A 22,309-nucleotide genomic window follows, 5' to 3' on the forward strand; every position below is an offset into this window, starting at 1 on the left:
CATTGAGCTGGGAGCACAATATCGGGGTTTGATCCCAGGACCCTGGGATCATGACCTGAGCCAAAGGCAGCACTTAACCAACTGAGCCACCCAGGTGCCCGAAATCTTACAGCTATTAAAGATGATTATATACAGCTCTTCTTAACATGGCTATATTTGATATAGTTATTAACAAAATTATTATCCATCAAAAGTTAATTTTCTCACTCAACAAGAGCTTCCAAATTCTCCCAGCAGCAAACGCTACCAAGCTGTTAAGCATGTCAGTTTAATCATGAGCAGACTTCACAGAGGGCAGCAAGGATCACGCACGCTCGCTCTCATGCCATGAAGTTCAGGTTCATTGGATTCCAAAACTGGATGAGAAGCTGGGAAAAAAAGCTATGGAGAAAGAAAAGAAAAGCGAGAAAAAAGCACAAAGTTTATTTGCTCACAGATTTAAATATGAGAATCTTGACATCAAATATTAGCATATAAAATTCCATGATGTTTAAAGGAAACAAAACTGTATATCATGACCCAAATGTATTTATTCCAGGGATGTGGGGTGGCTTAAAAATATTAGAAGGTTTTAAAATGTCATATGCTGTGTAAAAAGCCAAGAGGAAGAGAGTCATCATAGTAGGTGCAGAAAAAGCTTCAAGTGCAGTTCTTGATTCAATTCAATTTCAGCAAACAAAAATTTTAGTAAAATAGGAACGGAAGCGAACGTTTTATTCTGATGAAAGCTATCTACCAAAAAAAACTATAGTAAGCCCATTCTTAATGGTGACATAATGAAGGATGCCCTTTAAGATCAGGGAAGAATAAAGCTCCTCTAATTCATGTTCAGTTCAATACCTGCTCTCCCAGCCTGCGTAGAAAGAGACATAAGGAAGTAAAAGTATAAGGATTACAACAGAAGCCACAAAACTCCCATTATTCTCAGATGATGACTGCCTGCAGAAAAAAAAAATTAATCAAAGTATTAGAAAAACACAACAAAATTTCTAGACATACATCATGAAGGCTTTACATATACAATAAACAGCATGTATAATGGGGAGGGAGGGGCAGAAGGAAAGAGAGAGAGAATCCCCTAGCGGACTCCGTGCTGGGGTGAAACCCAATGCCAGATCATGACCTAAGCCAAAACCAAGAGGGACACGTAACTGACAGCCACCCAGGCATGTCAGCACGGGTAGTTTTTAAAAATTGTATGTAGTATGGTAAATACTGTGTCTTTACAATATTGTAATTTTGTAAAATTTATAATATTTGCACAATTTTGCAGTACTGTAAATTGTAAATAAAGAAATACCCTTTATAATAGCAGGATAAGACATAAGGTTAGGACAAAGGAAGGTACCAAAAGACCATAAGTTGTGAAGATTCTTGGGGAGGAAATACACAGGATTTGGAAGCCCATCCGACGTCCTCGCTGAATGAGGGGTGTGCTGTGCTCTGGAGAGGGAGGCTGAGCGTCAGAGCCCAGTAACACCCGAGTAAACATCTGGCTGGGTGTGTTTTTGGCACTCAGTGAAGCTGAGCCTAAGATTTACGGGGGCCCAGAAGAGCGAAGGGAAAAAGTCTGAGAACAGCGTGGCGGGGTCGTGCCCCATCCAACCTCCAGCATTGTGTCCAGGAGCAGCCAGCATAGCTCAAGCCGGACACGGCGGAGCACAGACCAGAGGGGACCGCTCAGAACCAGCCCGCGGGGACTGGGATTGTCTTCCCTGCTCCTTCTGCAGCTTCTCTGATCTAACGCAGGTGACCTGGTAGGAAAAGGAACAAAAATGGTTTTTCACCGGAAGGAAACAGCAGGGGAGCGTCACAAATGCAAGGTGACTCCGCATCCTTAGAAGTCAGAAATACGCATTAAAATCCCGCCGGGGACATTGTCGGTCCGGTCCGATGATGTCCCCTGCACTGGCTGGTGTCCCGGACGCGGAACCAGAGGAGCTCGAGGCCGCGCTGCCTCGGACACGGCCTCCCCATCCCCGTTCTGTGACCGGACATGAGTCCCAGGCGCTGTCCTCCAGGGCACCGGGGGGGTTGGGGGCGGGCAGTGCGGTCTGGCTCACGACGAGGGACAAGCAAGAGGAGAGTGGACAGCCTGTGGTCTGCGGGTGGGGCCGTCCAGCGAGGTGGCCAAGTGAACTAGATCTACACGGAAGCCTGGGTCAGAAGGGCAGGAGGACAGTTGGGAGACAAAAAGCAGGTCCGTGGAAAATACACAGACAATGACGCCGTTCATCTCGAAACAGCTTCTGTTCATGTTTAGAAACGTGCAGGGGATGCCTGAGTGGCTCCCTGGGTGAGGCCGCGGAGGCTTGATTTCGGCTCAGGTCACCACCTCAGGGACATCAGATGGAGTCCTTGGCGGGGGGCGGTCTGCGCCCAGCATGGAGTCTGCTTGAGGATCTAGTGTCTCCCTCTGCCCCTCCCCCCACCCACATGGGCACTCTGTCTGTGTCTCTAAAATAAAGAAATAAATCTCAAAAAAAGAGAAGAAAAGAAAAGACAGAAAGAAAGAGAAAGGAAGGAAGAAAGAAAGAAAAGCAAAATGATACCACAGATTACGTGGGACTTTGTATGGAAGATTATGTGTGGTAGAACTCTGCAGGGGTAGAACCATGTGCGCCACGTGGCCTCCTCCAAGCACCGGGAGGGGATAGAGCCACCCACTGAACTGTGAGGTGGACATATCATGATGTCCGCCCTCTTGTGGGGCTTGAACCCCGAACACGTTTGCATTACGAAGGCAGCGCTCCAAGGTCGTGGTGGGCCTGGGTGGAAAGGGCGATACGATCTTCTTGTGTGGAGGTCGGAGTTCTACCCTGTGCGTCATTCTGTTCCTCTCTAAGGCTGAGTGCAGAGCTTTCGCCAGTTCAGGGAGACCCGAGAAAGCTCTTAGGGGACATCCTCATAAGCTGCTGGGGGGGGAAGTTGCCTCGAATTCCTGCGTACACGTGCCTCAGGTCAGGTGCGATCCAATTTCTTGTCCAGGGTCAAAGTCACTCATGCCCCGGACGGCTCACTGTTGCTTACTGACAGAGTCTGTCTTTGACCTTTTGTAGAAACAGCACTTGAATGACTCTCCTGCGTAAATCTGGCCTCTTCCCTCCCTCCTCGCTGGTGAGCCACATCTTGCTTCAGTCTTTCGTCGCCCGGTTTTATCTTGTAGACTCTCATCATGTCGTATTTGCTTTCAAGCATACGTGACCATCAGACTGATATGTCTTCTCCAGTTTGCCCTTTGGACAGCCTGTTTGCCATCACACTGCTGCGAGATGGTGTCCGCGCCGGCCAGACCAGGCCGAGAGGCCATTATCGTAAAGCTCAGACCTCCCGTGCCAGCCCAGATACGAGATCCAACCCGAGCTCTCTGGGACCGTCACTGTGTCCGGAGTCTGAGGGCGTCTCATGTGGGACGACCTTCTCACCTTTAGCTTCTGTGCATCCCCCACACACTTGTGAGGCCGGTGCTAGGTCTGGACTGAGAGCAGGGATGCGTGCGCCCCTCCTAGCTTTCCTCTCCTGACATCCGTTCACCGGCTCTGCAGACACCAGTTGGGTGTCCCATACTGGGATTCCATTCCAACGCTCAGTATCTGGAATTATCGCAGACCCCACAGGTAGATGGGCTCCATTTCACAAGTCGTGGGTCCGAGGGGCCCGTACTTCTATCCAACTTCTTGTAAAGCTGGGGCCTCCCAGGAATCCCCTGCTCCTTCAGACTTGATAATCTGCTAGAATAGCTCATAGGACTCAGGAAGGCACCTCTCTTAGGTCTACTGATTTATTTTTTTAAGAAAATTTTATTTATGTATTTATTTATTTATTTATTTGAGAGAAAGAGAGAACATGAACGGGAGGAACAGAGTGAGGGGACAAGCAGACCGTCGCTGAGCAGGAAGCCTGATGACCAGCCAGCTCTCACGACCTTGAGATCATGACCTGAGCCGAAACCAAGAGTCAGACACTTAACTGACTGAGCCACCCAGGCACCTCATTTACTGATTTATTATAAAGAAAACAAGTGTGTGTGGAGGACACGGAGCTTTCCTGTCCTCCCCCAGGGAAGGGCTCAGTCCCTGCACATTGATGATTTCAGCAACGCCGTTCCTCACTGCATACTTATGATAGATTGAATTGCTGGCTATTGATCACGAACTCAGTCTCAGTCCTTGCCTGTCCCCATGGTTCCCCAGAGGTTGGGGGTAGGGCTCAGCGTCTCACCCTCAAATCGACTTGGTTTTCCGGGCCCCCAGCCCCATCCTGCAGCTCCCCAGGCGGCCCTAGTCACCGAGCCTCTCATTGGCCTACGGGAACCTTTCTTACCCCTCAGAGCTTCCAAGGGTTTTAGCGGCTGGGTGTCAGGAACCTACGATAAAAAACAATATTTGTTTTTTTATTAGCTGGCCCCCTCTGGTGCTTGGAGTCCTGGAGATTAATGTTTTATTGTAATGGAGTTGGGGATGGTGGGCACACAGGTGAGGGACATGCTGACGGGCTGGGCCTCAGGAAGGGTCTCGAAGCAGGTGTGTCTGCGCTGAGCCCACTGGAACAGGGACCAGGAGGGAAGGTCCATGGGGGCCCATTCAAGGGTCTTCCTCATTAAGCACCATCCTTTGTCCTCTTGAACCAGGGTGAAGAAGAGGACAGACCTGATAGGGGCCTTTAAGCTGGACCCCCTCTACCTGAAGCACAGCCATCAGGACTCAGGTAGGCCAGGAGCCTGGTTTTCTGCGACTTTCTGGGTTTGTTTTCAACAGAGCCGCGTTTCTCCTGGAAGCCAGAGAGGAAGATTCGCGTCTTTGGGGACCAACCTCTGGGAGCCGCTGCTTCCTGGGGTTGGGGGTTACTGAAGGGACCTCTGGCCGCCTCAATGCAGGAGCCGGGGAGGAGCCCATGGGGCTGGAGGTGGGCACCGCATTGCTGTCTCTACGGGTGTGGACCCCTCCTGTGTAGGACCTTTGAGAGCATGACTGCCCTACTGTCTCTCTAAGGGTGTGTCCACTCACACCAACACCACCAGGGGGACACGGGGTGCGCTGGGGGCTCGGGGCGTGAAGTGAAACCCTGATGATGCCTGGGCAGGATCAGCGCGTCCATGTGTCTCTCACCCGTTGGGTCTGTAGACCTGCCCTTTGTGCCCATCATCCCTGGTGGGACCCAAGCCATCTCCAGGCCTGTATCCTGGCTCTGGGCTTCCCGAAGACTGGGAAGGGACATGGCCAGGTGCTTGCGTCATGGTGAGGAGCAGAACATTCCCCAGCACAGACAGAGCAATTCCTAGAAAACACAGAATAGCTCCTTTTGTCTGGCTGCTGTCCTAGGTCACAGCCAAACGTCACATTGTCAGTTAGTACAGATCGAGCCACGAGGGGTGGTGAGGGAGTGGAAATATAGATTCCTCTGAGATGTTTTTTTCCATTTTAAAAGGTTTTATTTATTTATTTGAGAAAGAGAGAAAGCACGAGCATGGAGGAGGGGCAGAGGCAGAGGGAGAAGCAGGTTCCCCACTGAGCAGGGAGCCAGAGCTGGGACTTGATCCCAGGACCCTGGGATCATGACCTGAGCCCAAGGCAGACACATAACCCACGAAGCCACCCAGGTGCCCCTGAGATTCTTACCAAAGAAATAAAAATCAAATATTTAGGAGAATGATCCCAGACAGCAATAGAAAAAAATTTTTTTTTCCTTTTGAAAAGCATGCAATGAAAATTTTCCAAATGTGAATAATACTTACAGTTGTAATTACATGTGAATTTTCTTAATTTGCTCTATATTTTTACAGTTTTAAGAACATACTTAGAACTGTTTAGGAATTGTTCTCAGGTGGAGTGCAGACATGTATCCCCGTTGATGCTTGCAGACCCCACACTCTGCTCAGATTTGCTTAGGACCTAAAACTGCCCTAAAAAATACAAGTCTAGATTGTAGAAATGGAACTGGCATGAAACACTGAAATTCTGAAGTGATTGCCAGGCTCCCATATTACAAAAAAAAAAAAAAAAAAGTATCTCATGTTCAGATAATAAAAATCTTTGCAATCGCGACAGTTAAAATGCAAAATGTTGCCCTTAAACAATGAAGTGACTCTTGGAATGAGGTTGAACGAAGGACATCCGAGGACGGCTCACGGCGTACGGACACATATTTTATGTTGCTTCTATAGGAAGCCTGTTACTTCTTCTTCTTCTTTTTTTTTTTTTTTAGGAAGCCTGTTTCTTACTGGAGTATTTGCTGTGGCTGTTAAAGATGAAAAATATTAATTACTTGTGTTTTCCCCTAAAACAAAAACAAAAACAAAAAAACCCCAAAACCCACAAAGCTCTCTAAGTCAACAATGATGGTGGCCCATTTTGGGTTTCACAAGTAGATCACCAAGATCAGCTTTACGGTTTTATGGCCAGTGGATGTAAGGGCATTTTTATCCACACAGATTCAGCCCTAGTGCCGCTCGGCCTCCCATTCCCTGAAATGAACCGTGTTTAGAATATTCTACAGGGCATTTTTAAAAGATCCTTCCTATGTAATAAAGAAGACTCCTCAACCCTCTCAGGTTGTGGCACTCGGCTCGCTAGGCTGCCGCAGCCTGCTGCCCCGCTTGGAGGTCATTAGGACGCCACCTGCTCATCAGGGGGCCCTACACAAAAGCCTCCCGCTTGGTGAGGTCTTCCCAGATCTCTCCACTGGAGCCGAGCCCTCCCGTCCCTTCATGGCCCATGAGTCTCATCACGCGGCCCTCTCGCTCACTGGCTTCATGTCTGTTGTCCCACTGTGTCCCTGGAGCCTCAGACCCAGTCGTCCTGTGGCTGGAACTCCACTGGACCCTGGGGATGGTGGTCGGCAGCAGCAGTGGGAGCGGTCGCCGTCCCAATGCGTCCCTGCTTCTGCCTTGGTCTTTATACATTCATCTCCTTGGACACTTGTCAGCTGGGGCAGCCGGGCATGGGACATGGAACCGGGACCCAAATAAGCAGGATTTGTATTTTTTTATGTGATAGAAAATTCTGTCACACAGGTGGCCATGCACCTGTTGCATAGATTTTTCCAGATAAACTCTTTCACTAAAAAAGCTGTACCTTTGGAAACAAGAAGCATGAAGGGTGAGCCCAGAAGTCCCCAGAAGCCCACTGCCCAAGTGCATGGGCTGACATCCCGCGGCGGCGTCTCTTGCCAGTCCCGTGGACGCGTGGTTTGTTTCTGCTGCGTTTACCGCACGCCATTGACACAGGGAGGAGCTGCTCACACCCCATCCCTCCTATGTCGTTGCAAAGACTGACTAGGCATGTGATGCTTATTAAGAAGTCAGCTCCGTGAGGACAGCTGCGGTCGTAGGACACTGTTGGCACAGGGTCTTGCATTCCTCGTGTTCACAGCAGACCCATGTCAGGGCAGCTCCTAGCCGGACCCGGTCTTCAGCGGGTCCTTAAAGACACAGGGCCACCGAGAAGTAGGCTCCTTCTCTCACTCACCTTGGTGTTTAGCCACAGAAGCTTCTGCATCGGAAACCCACTTCGCGCTCTAGTGCTGCGTCGGGTGGAGTCGTCCCTGAAGAAGGAAATGTCCTCTGTCCTGCTCTGTCTGTGTGGCGGCCACTAGCCTCACGTGGTTCGTCAGCCCTCAAAACGTGGCTAGGCTGACCGAAGAACTCTGCGTTTGAGTTTATTTCGTTTTGATTCAGTGTAAACGGCCCCGCATGGCTCGTGGCTGTGGCGATGGTGCAGGGACGTGAACTAGACAGGAGGGTCACAGGTTTGCCTTCACCCAGGACGTCTTCACCCACGAGGTCATCTGCGTTTCTAACAGGCTGTTGCCGAGTGCTCATACATGCCACATAGGTGTTTGCTATTCTGTGCATCTACGCGCCCCTGCCGGGTGCCCCTGCTGTCGATGTTTGTTTGACAACTTTAGATCCCTTGGAAATGTAAGGTACACCGCTCCGCGGAGCGGGGAGGAGGCGTGTGCGAGGGCACGGTGACGGCATTTGGAGGATGGCTGTCCCACCTGCCCTCTGGGGCGGCGGCAGCCCTGCGATGGCCAGCCACCATGGCTCTTCCTTGGGGAAAGGGAGACACCAATGAGCCCCAGCATGCCTCGTCTGGACCTGCACTGGGGGATCGGATGTGCAAAACACAGGACTGCCGCTCAGGTTCATAATTCCCAGCTGATCGCTGACCTAAGACCACTGAGCAGCAACGCCCATCCGAGACTCTTTGCTGGAGTCCTGCCCCTGACTAGGTCCTTGGCTCTGGAGCTTTACGCACAAGGGGAGACTGATGACAAGCCAGACATCTGAAGCCATTTGAATTCAGGATGAAGGCATGAATCCAATGGTGACTCACCAGCATCTGCTCTGTGCCAAACTCTGGACTAAGGTCCAGGCATACAGACATGAACACGCATCACAGGTCTGATTCGTGTCTTATGATCTAATCATTCTGTAGACCACAAACCCACCTCCCTGTGCATGAACTAGCGTGCGATGAAGGCTCTACAGATCTGAGAGCCAAAGTACTACTGGGCAAGAGAAGAAAGCTTGGGTTTTGTGCTGACAGAAGCAGAGAGAGTGAAGGAATGGGAATCCACTCGTACCCCAGCATTTCCAATTTGTTCTGGGCACCCTGCCCTCTGGAAAGCCCCTTGGATCTGTCACCATGGAAAGTGCCACAGAGCACACACAGCCCAGCCCTCCGTGGTCTCACGTCTGGTGCAAGAGATGACGGATGAGACACAAGAAATGTATCTTGAAAATGAGAAGGATGGGGCATGTAATCAACCAAAGTGTCTAATGGCTTTTTTTGCTTGTTTGTTTCTCTTTTCCAGGGCTTATCACCGACTATAGGGTAAGTGGAAGATATCTCTTGCTGAGTCCAGGTCTCAGGTAATGGAAAATGCGAACCCAGTGTTGGGTGTTGTCATGGGCTGTCACTTCTGCTGTCCCCAGTTGTGCTCAGGATCAGAGTCATGCTAGAGGACACCCTCTCCCTGGGTCCTAACTAGCAAAACAAGCCAGGAGGTGGACAGCTCTGCTCAGCCCACCGGCTCCAGGTCTTGGGTTAGGAGGAAATGATCTTGCCTGCCCCTCCAGCAAGAGGTAGGAAACTCTGCATTCAGTCTCCCCATGAGGACGGCACCATCCTGACGGCCAGCCTCCTTTCTCAGCCAGGAGCTATGTGCTGCACTGAGCTTCTCACAGATGAGCAAGGCCCCCTTCCTCCCTCCCAGACCCCAAGGCTAGCGGGGAGACAGGGCACAGATGGCCACACACACCAGGACAACCGTTCTGCACACCACTGGGAGCTGCTGTTCTGGGACAGATCTCCATTGTGTTGCTTCCTTTCTAGTGGCTCTTTCTGACCTGAGGGAAAATGTCCCAAGTCCTCAGCTAGCCCTTGGTAGTCCAGCTTTTCCTTATGCCATTTCTAATGCCCTGTGATAACGAAGTCCCAGGCGTCGTGTGCTGCCATCTCACGAATTATATGTCATGTGTGGACAGTTTTCAGTGGGTCCACCTGCTGATCCTGAAGGACCTGCGTCTGGGCAGCAGCCGACCCTCACTGATGTTTGCCAGGCACAGGAGGTCCTCCTGGATAAATGTGCATCCTGTGCTACTGCAACCCCCAGCAGGAGGCAGGGGAAGGCACAGGGGCATTCTCAGCAGATGTTTCACGCGTAATGAATAAACAGATGAAATTTACAGAGGATCAGATTAGAAGGACGGGGGATTATTTTGGAGCCTAGAGTCTTCTAAAAACTGATGCACTTAAGTTAGTCCTTAGAAAAGCATCTCCACAAAGTAGGAGAGGTCACATGGGACAAATGCAGGGCATTCCCGCCAGGAAAGGACACACAGAGCCGGAGTGTGGGAGCCTGTGTCTGGGCCCTGGCCATGCAAAGGGCCTGGGGCACCAGTCTCACACTATGAGTGTTGTTCCTTTCATCCCCTTATCACAGGCACAAGTGTCACCTACCTCCCACCTGACCCTCTCCCTGTGCCACAGCCCTACAGGTCCCCTGACCAGGCTTACTACTATCTTAGCTGGAATGTAGGGACGTCTTTCCTTTTCGACATGCTCTGGAGCTCTTTTAAGGTTTCTTCCTTTAGAATGAATTCTGGACAAATGCCATGGAACCCAGGCGCTTCCTTGACAAGGGAGTGTTGGGCTCAGCAGACGAAGAGAGAGAATATCATAGAACATCATCATTTTGTTCAAAGACATTGGAAGCCCCAGTCTGAGGGGGTCACAGCCTCCAGGCTATGGAGGAGACCCTGGGATTCTGGGCCGTCTACCAGGATAGTTCGGGAAGTGTAGGATGCAAAGGGTAAGCAGCCCCTTGGCAGGGCTGTGGACAGTCAAAGGGACAGTCAAAGGAGAGGGACATGAGGACAGTCAGCACCAAGAGGAGGGAGCTGGGAACACCTTGCCAAGGGGTTTTACATCCTGTCTGCTCACGAACGCAGGCCGAAGATGGAAAGGTAATGCCATTTGCCTTCAACATACCTGGTCTTGGACAAAGTGAGCATCATTAAACCCATTTCACAGATACGCGTGCACTACGGGAAGGTCCAGTCTGTGCCCCCCTCCCCCCTGGAGCCCCGCATCCCCCAGGCCCATCTGGAAGCTCCACCCCACAAGGGAAGGTCCAGGGAACAGAGAGGAAGCCTGAGCTGCCTTTGGCATCTTCCTTGTAAACGCCAGAATGTGACTATTTGGAGAGTCACAATGAAGTGTCCCTGCTCTGTGGTCCCAGACGGCCCCATCACCCTGCCTCCCTTCTGGGTCCCTTCTTGCTGGCCTTAGTACATTTATAACCATCGGAGAGCCCCACAGCCGGAGGAGTGCTGACCTGCTGCGAACTGAGGACAAACTAAGGAGACCTCGTTTGAGGACCAGCACATTGGGGCTGCACTTTCTAGTGACCGTCTTGCAGGTCATTCTGTGGCAGCTGGCAGGCAGGCAGAGAATCTCTGTTGCTCTGGGAAGGGGTGCCGGGATATCACAGGGACCACACTGGGCAGGAGGTGTGGGTTTTGGCTTCCTACCTTCCTCCTTCCCGCAGATGGAGTGGCCAGCAAGGAACCCTCTTGTGGCCCTGCTAGGTGGTGAGCTCCATCCAGCGCACACCCCACAAACATTTGCTCTGTGAACACGGCGCCTCCCCAGTAACAGAGTCTTCCATCCTCATCTGTCTTGTTGCCTTGCAAAGACTCTAGCTGCAGACTCTGCTCACCCCATCGTCAGCTTTCCCATCCACAGTGGCACGTGGCGGCTGGCCAGGGCACCTCCAGGGAGTGAGCTGACTCGAGAGAAGCAGGTGCCTCCTGGGCCTGAGGAAAGCTCTCGGCACTTTGCTCCCTGATGCAATGTTTTCTGTTCTCTTTCAGCACTGGCAGTTGCCTCTGGGCCGGAGGTTTCGCTCTCTGAAGATGTGGTTTGTTTTTAGGATGTACGGAGTCAAGGGACTGCAGGCCTATATCCGCAAGGTGATGGTGCTTTCTTTATGTATCTGGGTCATATTGGGAAGCTTTGGAGACTGCAGAAACAAAGGAAGATGTCTGAAGAAGCAAATATCTGATAGTTAGTTTGGCCTACTGAGGTTAGGATCTTTAGAAGACAGTCAGTGCATGATTACGGACCTTCTGGACACTTTCATGAAGATGATGGCTGTCAGGTCCAGGGGATTGCAAAGGGAATGCTCCCCACGGCCGGTCCCCATGGTCGGTCCCCCAGCAGGGTCAGGCAACGGTGGCTGGGCAGTGGCGAGAGTTCAGGATGTCTGGTTCCCAGACAGCTAGCACAGGAGTCTTGGAGCTGCTGGGGATGGATGGCCTCTAGCCTGGGGGCGCTCTATGCACCCCCCGAGCAGCAGCGCACGCATGACCTTGGACCTTCCTGGGGAGAGTGGTGTCCCAGCAACCTCTGTCTGAATAAATGAACCACACGGCTGTGATGAGCACTACAAAGTGAGAACCGCTGGTCGACTTCAAGCCCCATCACCCTGCCTTTTATTTCTTTAGCAATCGAGGAAACTGAGGCCAGAGGATGAGCTGGGGACACCCTCCCCCCCTGCCAAGGACCACCCATTTAGCCGGCTACAGACGGCTACTGATTTCAGCTGATTTCTGCCGTGCTGGCCTCCTTCCTCAGCCATGGTGCTGTCCTGATGGACAGAGGTCCTTGGGCTTCATGGGGGCAGGGAACCTGTGGTATCTTCGGGGAAAGTGTATGGAGATTATGAGAACATGTTCTCAAATATGATGAGGATTCCGCTTCTGTGGGGAAGGAAGAGAAACGGTTTCTCTCTCCAGATGACTCCAGCTTTAAGCTCCGGGGCCACTGGGTGTGATTCGGCTGCGTCCTGTAAAAACACTCCATGCCTGCTCTGAGCAGACTCCCATCTGGCTTACAGAGAGGGAGGGATGGTCAAAGCCTGTCCCTAGGCAGGTGTCCCAGGTGTGGAAGTGGGGCGACACCTGCCAATGCTAGTCTTTGGTGCCCTCTAGTGGTCATAGATTTATGCTGTGCCTGGGAGCAGCACAAGTGCGGGAGGCTTCAGTCCCAAGGACACTGGACACTTGGGGCTGCTCTCGAGTCCCTGAGCACTGTCATGAGAGCACCAAGCCGGTCCCGGGAGGGGGGGCGGGTATGAGCAACAGGTGCACAGACCGTGGCAGGCTTGTTCTCTGTGCACAGACTGTTCGAAACCCCTTTGGGGATCCGTGAACACCTAGTTGTCAAATAAGGTGGTGAATTCAGTGAGAGGAAGGCATTAGTTGAATGTGGCGGGGACTGTCACTCTCATCCCTTGGTGACAACCAGCCAGAGCCCCACAGAAGCCAGAGATTCGGTGAATCACCCCCTTAGTTTCCTTATCTGCAGAGTGGGTACAACCGTGGTGTCACTTGCCGTGGGCTGTGTGGGGACAGCATGGTGACAGTGCTGGGGTCACTGTCTCTTAACTCACATGCTTAAATACCCATCACGATGTTCCTTCTGAAATTCTAACCAATTGTTTGGTGGGATTAAAAGTCCCCCAAACAGAAGAACGTATTAGTTGGTGTTTCTCTTTCCTTCCCTTTTTTGATAAAGATTATTTATTTATTTGATTGAGAGAATGACGAAGGGAGGGACAGAGAGAGAAGCAGGCTGCCTGCAGAGCAGGGAACCCGACTCGGGACTCCATCCCAGGGCGCTGGGATCATGACCCGAGTCAAAGGCAGACACTTCTCCAACTGAGCCCCCCAGGCGCCCAGTAGGTGTTTCTCTGAAGACACTAGTCCTTCTGTCAGGGTAGCGAGCTTCTTCCCAGCCTGTGTGGGGACGGCTGGCTGCTGGGTCACATTCACAATTGAGAAAAATGGCTAAGTGAGTGTACATGAATCAGTGGTGTGTCGTCTAGGAAGGTTTTCAGGTGGCTGAGTCCGGAGCCGAGTACTGTCCAGAAACTGAGACAGATGCTCTTCCCTTTCCAGCACGTCCGGCTGGCTCGCGAGTTTGAGTGTTTGGTGCGCCAGGATCCCCGCTTTGAAATCTGTGCAGAAGTCACTCTGGGGCTGGTCTGTTTTCGGCTAAAGGTATGTGTGTCTACTTCAGTCTTCATTCTCTTTGATGGTGACAGAGGAGAGATCACTCATCACCTCCATCTCCTAACTGGCATGCTAGGTCCCCAGCAACCAGAGACGTCAGCATGCGTTTTCCCATCTGGGGTTCACCCTCCTGGCCCTGACCCAGCCTGAGTGCCTGCAGAGCCCTGGGCACCTTCCTCCAGGAGCTGTCCGCCCCTCCTCAATCAGACTGAGACTTCTCGCTCGTGTAGACCCTTGGCCCTCGAATGCTCTCCACTTCCTCCACGCACGCATCTCTGTCCCTGGAATGCTCTGAGCACTAACCTGTGTGCGGGCTCTGTCCCAGCTCAGCTCCAGGCCCCAGCCCAGACCTGCCAATCTGGCATCTTACGGAGCCCCTCCAGGTTGCCAGGTGCACGCAGGGATTTGAGAAATGCTGGTCTGTGGCACTCTGCAGGCCTGCTGCCTGATGAAGAGGGTGCTCACTGCATTGGGGGAAGCTGGCCCAGAGGGCGAAGGGCACAGGCCATCTCTGCTGGGAATCACAACTACATTTCTGAGACGTCTCGGAAAGGCGCTGAACCGACAGGTGCCATACTATTCTATTTTGTACAAGGGAGACTGGCTGGGAGCCTCACCTGCCCAGGCTCTCAAGCTGGCTGTGCCTTCCGTTCCATTGGCTTCCTTGTTCACGTGCGTGGAGGCCATCAGGAGGAGGGAGGGGACCCCCGCTGCATGGTCAAGGTGCTGTCATCCGCTTACCATATCCTCCCCCTCGCTGGTCCTTGGAGCTTCAAGGTGGTAATGAGAACCAGTCGTGAGAAAGCCTGGGCTCTACAGAGAGAGTGGGAAGCTCATGTTCCTGTGCAGGGCTCAGTGAGGGGGTTGTGAGCTCTGTGCAGAGTGCACAGTGGTGGGGCCTGCCCATGTGCAGGGGACCCTTCTGTCGTGGTAGGGCATGGGGGAAGCCTCAGAGCATTGGCGTCCCAGCGGCTGCGTCCCCAGAGTGGCCACTGGCTGTAGGTCAGCTGACGTCAGTGTTTAGGGGGCATGCTTTGATGCCTTTGCCATGGAGAAGACGTTTTGTTTTGTTTTGACTGCCAGTGTTCTGGACGGACTTCTATTTTTTATTTTTCACAGTTTTATTGGGATGTAATCCACACACCACACACCTTGTCCATTCAAAGAACAGTTAGGAGATGAGAGGCGCTGACTACCCCCACAAAGCTGGAAATCTGTGTATAATTTCAACTCCCGTCAGACTGAACCTCCAACAGCCTACGGCTGACCAGCAGCCTTGCCCAAAGCACAGGGAGGGGGTCCCCTATTTTGTATGCTGTGTGGATTATACTCTGCGGCTTACCTTAAAGCGAGCCAGAGAAGAGAAAATGTTAGGACGAGAATCACAAGGAAGAGAAAATACATCGGCTGTGTCGCGCTGGATTTATTGAAAAAAATCCACGTGTAAGTGGACCTGTGCAGTTCCTACCGGTGTCTGCAAGGGTCAGCGGCACACGTGGTGAGTTTAACCTAAGTGTGGGGTCGGGCAGCCGTCACCTCCCCCAGAGCAGAGCCCCCAATGCCATCCTTGGGTGCCCCCAATCTGCTGTCGGGCTCTATGACCCCCAAACCCACCTGCGTGTGGTCCTGACCCCTTTTCTCCCGGGTGGCACAGCGCGTCGCCCCATTCCAGAAGCCACGGACGCTTCGCAGCCAGCAGAAGTGTCCCTCTGTGCATCTGTGTGTTCCTTCCATTCCACTGATCCGGTTTCTTCTCCAGGAAGCTTGTTGTTTGGGCACATGGTTCATGTTTCCATCCTCACGTCTATGGGCTCCTCCTTACCTGCCTGTGCTGTGCTGCCCCGGTGTGGATTTCAAGTCCTCTACTGCATCCGAAGATTCAGATACATAGTGTGATTCCCCTCCCCTCCCCGACCTCCCTCTTCTCTCCTTCCTGCCCTCCCCCTCCACTCCCCCTTCTTCCCCTCCCCCTCCTCTTCTTTCTTTCCCTCCCCCCTTCTTCTCCCCACTTCCTCTTCCTCCCCTCCCCCTCCTTCTGCTGGTCCGCCCCTCCCCCTCCCCTCCTTCCTCTCTTCCTCCGGCACCTCCTGACCCTCCCCACTCCTTCTTCTCTTAGGTCTTCTCCATGCTTGGTGTCTTACCATATTTAAGAGAAGACATACCTTGCCTAATCCATTTGAAAATGGGAAGCACATTTTCCTAAATAATGTGTTTTTCATTTCTGTTAAATTTCTTCTGTTAATTTCTGTTTTAATTTCTTCTGAGTCTTTAATTTCTGCTGAGTCTTCCTGGTAAAAATCCTGCTGCTTTGTCTCATATGTCCTTCCGTCTCTAGCCTCATCCTCCAATAGGACAGGCTTTGTCTAGACCCGGGCACATCAAGGGCTTCTGAACTGCCAGTTGTCCCAGTGCCTCTCCACGGGATGCCAGCAGGAGCCCCACCGAGGCCCGCAGCCAGCAGCTGGGAGGGTCTGCACGGGTCCACAGGCCAGTCCTCAGTGTCTGGCGGGTGTTGGAGCGGGACTGGACTCCTCCTCCCACTGTCCTTCCTGCTTCTCAGTTCTCAAGACAGAGTGAGAAGGCAAATGAGAGAGCCCTGGGAGGGCCACAGACCGGGGATGAGAGGCCCACTCCCTTCCCCCCTTTTACGTTTGATGATGGGGCTTAGGGCCCTGCAGGTGCTGCCTGGAAAGAGAAGAAAGTTGACAGGAGCTGGCGGGGAGGACGCAGGAATGGGAGAGGGGCTGCGGGGGCAGCGGCACCCAGCAGGGGAAGGGAACCCCCCCCCTGGCCTCAGTGTCCGCTGCCTGGCCCAGGAAGCAGGGGCTGCTCCTTCCTAGATGGGGACCACCCCCGCCCACCAATATCCCCTTAGCCCTCTAGTTCCTGGGCAGTTTTCCCAGACTCTACGTTGACTGTGCTCCGGTTCTGTGTTGCTGAGATTTCTTCTATATGTTTCGGTGGGACCCCTCACTGGTGCCGCTTGAAGCCTTAGTTCTACCGTTTAAGCTCATCAACATGTGGATGTAGCTGAAGCTCATCACATGCCTAGGAAACTCCATTTTTCTTGAAAAGGCTGGTCCGTGAAACAGTCACCTTTGGATAGTAATTCAACCCTGAAGAACCTGTCTTGTAGTGGAAGCTAGAGTCTTTCACGGCCACATCAGTCCCCTTGAGCTGAATTCCTTACCCTGGTAAAAGAAGGGCCAAGGGTGCAGTGGCCTCTCTCACGGATGCAGAGCGGTATTGCCAAAGGCTGGCCTTCCTTGGTGACCCATTGAAGTCCAAGTCCTCAGGGACCTCAGCATGGCCCCTCTGTCCATCTCTGCAGGGGTCCAACAAACTGAACGAGGACCTTCTGGAAAGGATCAACAGTGCCAAGAAAATCCACCTGGTCCCCTGTCACCTCAGAGACAAGTTCGTGCTGCGATTTGCCATCTGCTCCCGCTTTGTGGAGCTCACCCACGTGCAGCAGAGCTGGGAGCACATCAGACAGCTGACCACCGACCTGCTGAGAGCCCAGAGGGACTAGAAGCCCGAGCCGCAGGGAAGGTGCTGCCAGTAAGCCGTCCCCCAGCTCTGCCACTCCACGCTGCTGGCCCGGATTTCCTCTACCTCCTTTTCCAGAGGAAGGATCCGCACCCTGCTATGATCCTTTAGGAACTGAGATGTGTTTCTGCTCTGAATATTTTCTTTCTCTTTCTTTCTTTCTTCCTTCCTTCCCTCCTTCCTTCCAATATTTCATTTACTCATTTAAGAGAGCGAGAGAGAGATCAGGAGCAGGGGGCAGAGGGCGATTGAGAATCAGAGTCCTGGTTCAGTCTGGTTCAGATGGAATCAGAGGCCTGATCCTGACTCAGGACGGGATCCCAGGACTCCCCCCGATGCCATCATGACCTGAACCGAAAGCAGAAGCTCAACCAACTGAGCCACCCAGGCGCCCCACTTTGTTTGCTTTTATATGAGACTATCAATCCTCTTTCCAATTTCCCGTCAGATTTCTTCCATGTTGATGGACACTACTTACTAGTATCACAAACATTTATATTAAACTGGACAATGGCAGATAAATGAACATTAAACATTACAAAGGGAATTTGACGTGACTGATGATTTATGCTTCTCTTTTTCTCTCTCCCCTCGCTTCCCTGTTACCCATTTACTATGACCCATGGCGGATGTGGAACCTAAGTGTATTATGTAATTTATTTTATTGATTGCATAAATTTTTATCTTGTTTGCTCTAAATTTTCACTCTGAATATAGGAAGTAATGCTAAAAAAATCAAGAGTTAAAGATCACATTTCATATATGGCTCCCAGCTGTGAGGTCCAAGATGCAACTTCTCTGTCAAAGCCTGTGCAGAAATACCAGATCCTTTTCCTGGTATGACAAGGAGCTCTCTTAAAGGGGCCCAGCCTTCCCAGAGCCACTCCAGACGTCTAGCTTGAGCTCTCTGAAAGGTGCTGGAGAGAGAGCATAGTTTCACATATTTCCTTTGCTCTAAGATAAGAATGTCTACACCTGTGTGTGGGGCAGGGGGTTTGCATAAGTGCTGTAAGATTTATACAAAACAGGGGCACCTGGGTCGCTCAGAGGGTTAAGCCTCTGCCTTCGGCTCAGGTCGTGATCCCGGGTCCTGGGATCGAGCCCCGTATTGGGCTCTCTGCTCAGCAGGGAGCCTGCTTCCCTCTCTCTCTCTCTCTGCCTGCCTCTTTGCCTACTTGGGATCTATCTTTCTGTCAAATAAATAAATAAAATCTTTTAAAAAAAAGATTTATACAAAACAAAACCATCTCAGGCAAACACTCCTGGTTAATATTTTTATGGCCCTATGTTTCCACAAAGCTCACCACAATGTATCATATCAGGATCTTTATTCCCCTGTGTCCCTAACAACAGAGTATCTGTAGTTCTGAAAGGTGAGTGGAAACAAAGTCTCATTCCTGACAGAGGGCACCTGGGAGGCTTAGGTCATGATCTTGTCCTGGGATAAAACCCCGTTTTTGGCTCCCTGCTTAGCTGGGGAGTCTGCTTCTTCCTCTCCCTCTGCCTCTCCCCCTGCTTGTGTTCTCTCACTCTCATATACATAAATAAAATCTTTTTTTTTTTTTTTAAGGTCACAATGACTGTGAAGTCATACATGTTATCAATTCAAAAGATACAAATGGGGGGCGCCTTAGTGGCTCAGTTGGTTAAGTGTCTGACTCTGGATTTGGGGGCAGGTCCTGATCTCAGCATTGTGCATAGTCCTTCTCTGTGTTCTAATGACAGGTATATAAAATACTGATTCTTTAATTTTTTTTAAATACAGCTATATGTTCATATATATGCTTTTAGGCTCTGTGCTGGACGTGGAGCCTGCTTAAGATTCTCTCTCTCCCTTTCCCTGTGTCCCACCCCTACCGCTCCTGCCCCCTCTCTCTCTTAAAAAAGAAACAAAACAAACTGTAAATGGGATTAAATTTTTAAAAAATATAACAATGAATCATAACACATGTACTTTGGGGGGCCAGGTTAATTTGCAATGAAAACCTGAGTACAAGGGCTTTATTTGTGCTTGCTTGAGATTATCCTACCAAATCCACATGGTCATAACTCCAAGAGAGAGAAGGAACTACCCCCATTTCATGGAGGGTAGAATCTGGCACAGATGCTGGCTGGCATTGGTAACATGTGTCCAAGAGAAGCCAGGCCAGCCTCTCAATCTCGTGGCTCACAGTTCATATCCGTCTATGATGCACAGTTCCCTCCAGCTCACTGGAGAAATAACATATTCTTCTTCTGCATTCTAATGAGAAGTATACAAAATACTGATTCTTTAATTTTTTTGAATGTAGCCATATGTTGACATATATGTTTTCCCTGTAGAGATCAGAAGATGAAAAGAAGTCTATCTGAACACTGGAAAGAGGAGGCAATAGACATTATTCAGGCTCCGAGGACCCAAGCCTGCATGTGACCTCACCCTTCTTTCTGTGAAGTTCTCCAGAAGCTCGTGATTCTATCTGTTCACTCTCTTACCAATGAAAAAACGTGACTCACTACAATCCCGGTGCATGTAGCTTTTATTCATTATTCAACTGTGACTTTTGTTGATTAAGAAATCATAGGTTTTCACACTCTTTAAGTCGTCAGTGGTGGGAGATATTTTACTGAGATATTTTCCTAAGTGTATTATGGGATCTAGGATCATGGGACTTGAGATTATACCCGTGGTCTTTAAATTGTTCTGGCATGTGGCTCAATGCTTAATAAACTATTTGCAGTGACGTGGTGACTGTGCCTGGTAAGCATTTTTTTTTTTTTTTTTTTTTTTTTAGTTAGTACAACTAGTATTTATTTTATTTTATTTTATTTTATTTTTTTATTTTTTTATTTTTTATAAACATATATTTTTATCCCCAGGGGTACAGGTCTGTGAATCACCAGGTTTACACACTTCACAGCACTCACCAAATCACATGCCCTCCCCAATGTCCATAATCCCAACCCCTTCTCCCAAACCCCCTCCCCCCGGCAACCCTCAGTTTGTTTTGTGAGATTAAGAGTCACTTATGGTTTGTCTCCCTCCCAATCCCATCTTGTTTCATTTATTCTTCTTCTACCCACTTAAGCCTCCATGTTGCATCACCACTTCCTCATATCAGGGAGATCATATGATAGTTGTCTTTCTCTGCTTGACTTATTTCGCTAAGCATGACACGCTCTAGTTCCATCCATGTTGTCGCAAATGGCAAGATTTCATTTCTTTTGATGGCTGCATAGTATTCCATTGTGTATATATACCACATCTTCTTGATCCATTCATCTGTTGATGGACATCTAGGTTCTTTCCATAGTTTGGCTATTGTGGACATTGCTGCTATAAACATTCGGGTGCATGTGCCCCTTTGGATCACTACATTTGTATCTTTAGGGTAAATACCCAATAGTGCAATTGCTGGGTCATAGGGCAGTTCTATTTTCAACATTTTGAGGAACCTCCATGCTGTTTTCCAGAGTGGCTGCACCAGCTTGCATTCCCACCAACAGTGTAGGAGGGTTCCCCTTTCTCCGCATCCTCGCCAGCATCTGTCATTTCCTGACTTGTTGATTTTAGCCATTCTGACTGGTGTGAGGTGATATCTCATTGTGGTTTTGATTTGTATTTCCCTGATGCCGAGTGATATGGAGCACTTTTTCATGTGTCTGTTCGCCATCTGGATGTCTTCTTTGCAGAAATGTCTGTTCATGTCCTCTGCCCATTTCTTGATTGGATTATTTGTTCTTTGGGTGTTGAGTTTGCTAAGTTCTTTATAGATTCTGGACACTAGTCCTTTATCTGATATGTCGTTTGCAAATATCTTCTCCCATTCTGTCAGTTGTCTTTTGATTTTGTTAACTGTTTCCTTTGCTGTGCAAAAGCTTTTGATCTTGATGAAATCCCAGTAGTTCATTTTTTCCCTTGCTTCCCTTGCCTTTTGCGTTGTTCCTAGGAAGATGTTGCTGCGGCAGAGGTCGAAGAGGAAGAGGTTGCTGCCCGTGTTCTCCTCAAGGATTTTGATGGATTCCTTTCGTACATTGAGGTCCTTCATCCATTTTGAGTCTATTTTTGTGTGTGGTGTAAGGAAATGGTCCAATTTCATTTTTCTGCATGTGGCTGTCCAATTTTCCCAGCACCATTTATTGAAAAGGCTGTCTTTTTTCCATTGGACATTCTTTCCTGCTTTGTCGAAGATTAGTTGACCATAGATTTGAGGGTCTATTTCTGGGCTCTCTATTCTGTTCCATTGATCTATGTGTCTGTTTTTGTGCCAGTACCATGCTGTCTTGATGATGACAGCTTTGTAATAGAGCTTGAAGTCCGGAATTGTGATGCCACCAACGTTGGCTTTCTTTTTCAATATCCCTTTGGCTATTCGAGGTCTTTTCTGGTTCCATATAAATTTTAGCATTATTTGTTCCATTTCTTTGAAAAAGATGGATGGTACTTTGATAGGAATTGCATTAAATGTGTAGATTGCTTTAGGTAGCATAGACATTTTCACAATATTTATTCTTCCAATCCAGGAGCATGGAACATTTTTCCATTTCTTTGTGTCTTCCTCAATTTCTTTCATGAGTACTTTATAGTTTTCTGAGTATAGATTCTGTGTCTCTTTGGTTAGGTTTATTCCTAGGTATCTTATGGTTTTGGATGCAATTGTAAATGGGATTGACTCCTTAATATCTCTTTCTTCTGTCTTGCTGTTGGTGTAGAGAAATGCAACTGATTTCTGTGCATTGATTTTATATCCTGACACTTTACTGAATTCCTGTATAAGTTCTAGCAGTTTTGGAGTGGAGTCTTTTGGGTTTTCCACATATAGTATCATATCATCTGTGAAGAGTGATAATTTGACTTCTTCTTTGCCGATTTGGATGCCTTTAATTTCCTTTTGTTGTCTGATTGCTGAGGCTAGAACCTCTAGTACGATGTTGAATAGCAGTGGTGATAATGGACATCCCTGCCGTGTTCCTGACCTTAGCGGAAAAGCTTTCAGTTTTTCTCCATTGAGAATGATATTTGCGGTGGGTTTTTCATAGATGGCTTTGATGATATTGAGGTATGTGCCCTCTATCCCTACACTTTGAAGAGTTTTGATCAGGAAGGGATGTTGTACTTTGTCAAATGCTTTTTCAGCATCTATTGAGAGTATCATATGGTTCTTGTTCTTTCTTTTATTGATGTGTTGTATCACATTG

General features: G+C 49.8%; 1 protein-coding gene across 2 annotated transcripts in view; it reads left to right on the forward strand.

The window, feature by feature from the left end:
- DDC (dopa decarboxylase) overlaps positions 1-19,854 on the forward strand; it is a 77,880-nt gene extending 58,026 nt beyond the window's left edge. For both annotated transcript variants that reach the window (XM_059170623.1, XM_059170622.1), the window contains 6 exons: positions 4,631-4,707; positions 8,818-8,837; positions 11,381-11,479; positions 13,469-13,570; positions 16,914-17,143; positions 19,454-19,854. In XM_059170623.1, coding sequence (XP_059026606.1) covers positions 4,631-4,707; positions 8,818-8,837; positions 11,381-11,479; positions 13,469-13,570; positions 16,914-17,114 — 499 coding nt within the window. In that variant the 3' untranslated portion in view covers positions 17,115-17,143; positions 19,454-19,854. The remainder of the gene's footprint in view (positions 1-4,630; positions 4,708-8,817; positions 8,838-11,380; positions 11,480-13,468; positions 13,571-16,913; positions 17,144-19,453) is intronic.
- Positions 19,855-22,309: the final 2,455 nt, after the last annotated feature.

The sequence above is a fragment of the Mustela lutreola genome, chromosome 4 (genome assembly GCF_030435805.1).
Source record: "Mustela lutreola isolate mMusLut2 chromosome 4, mMusLut2.pri, whole genome shotgun sequence".
NCBI classification, from domain to species: Eukaryota; Metazoa; Chordata; class Mammalia; order Carnivora; family Mustelidae; genus Mustela; species Mustela lutreola.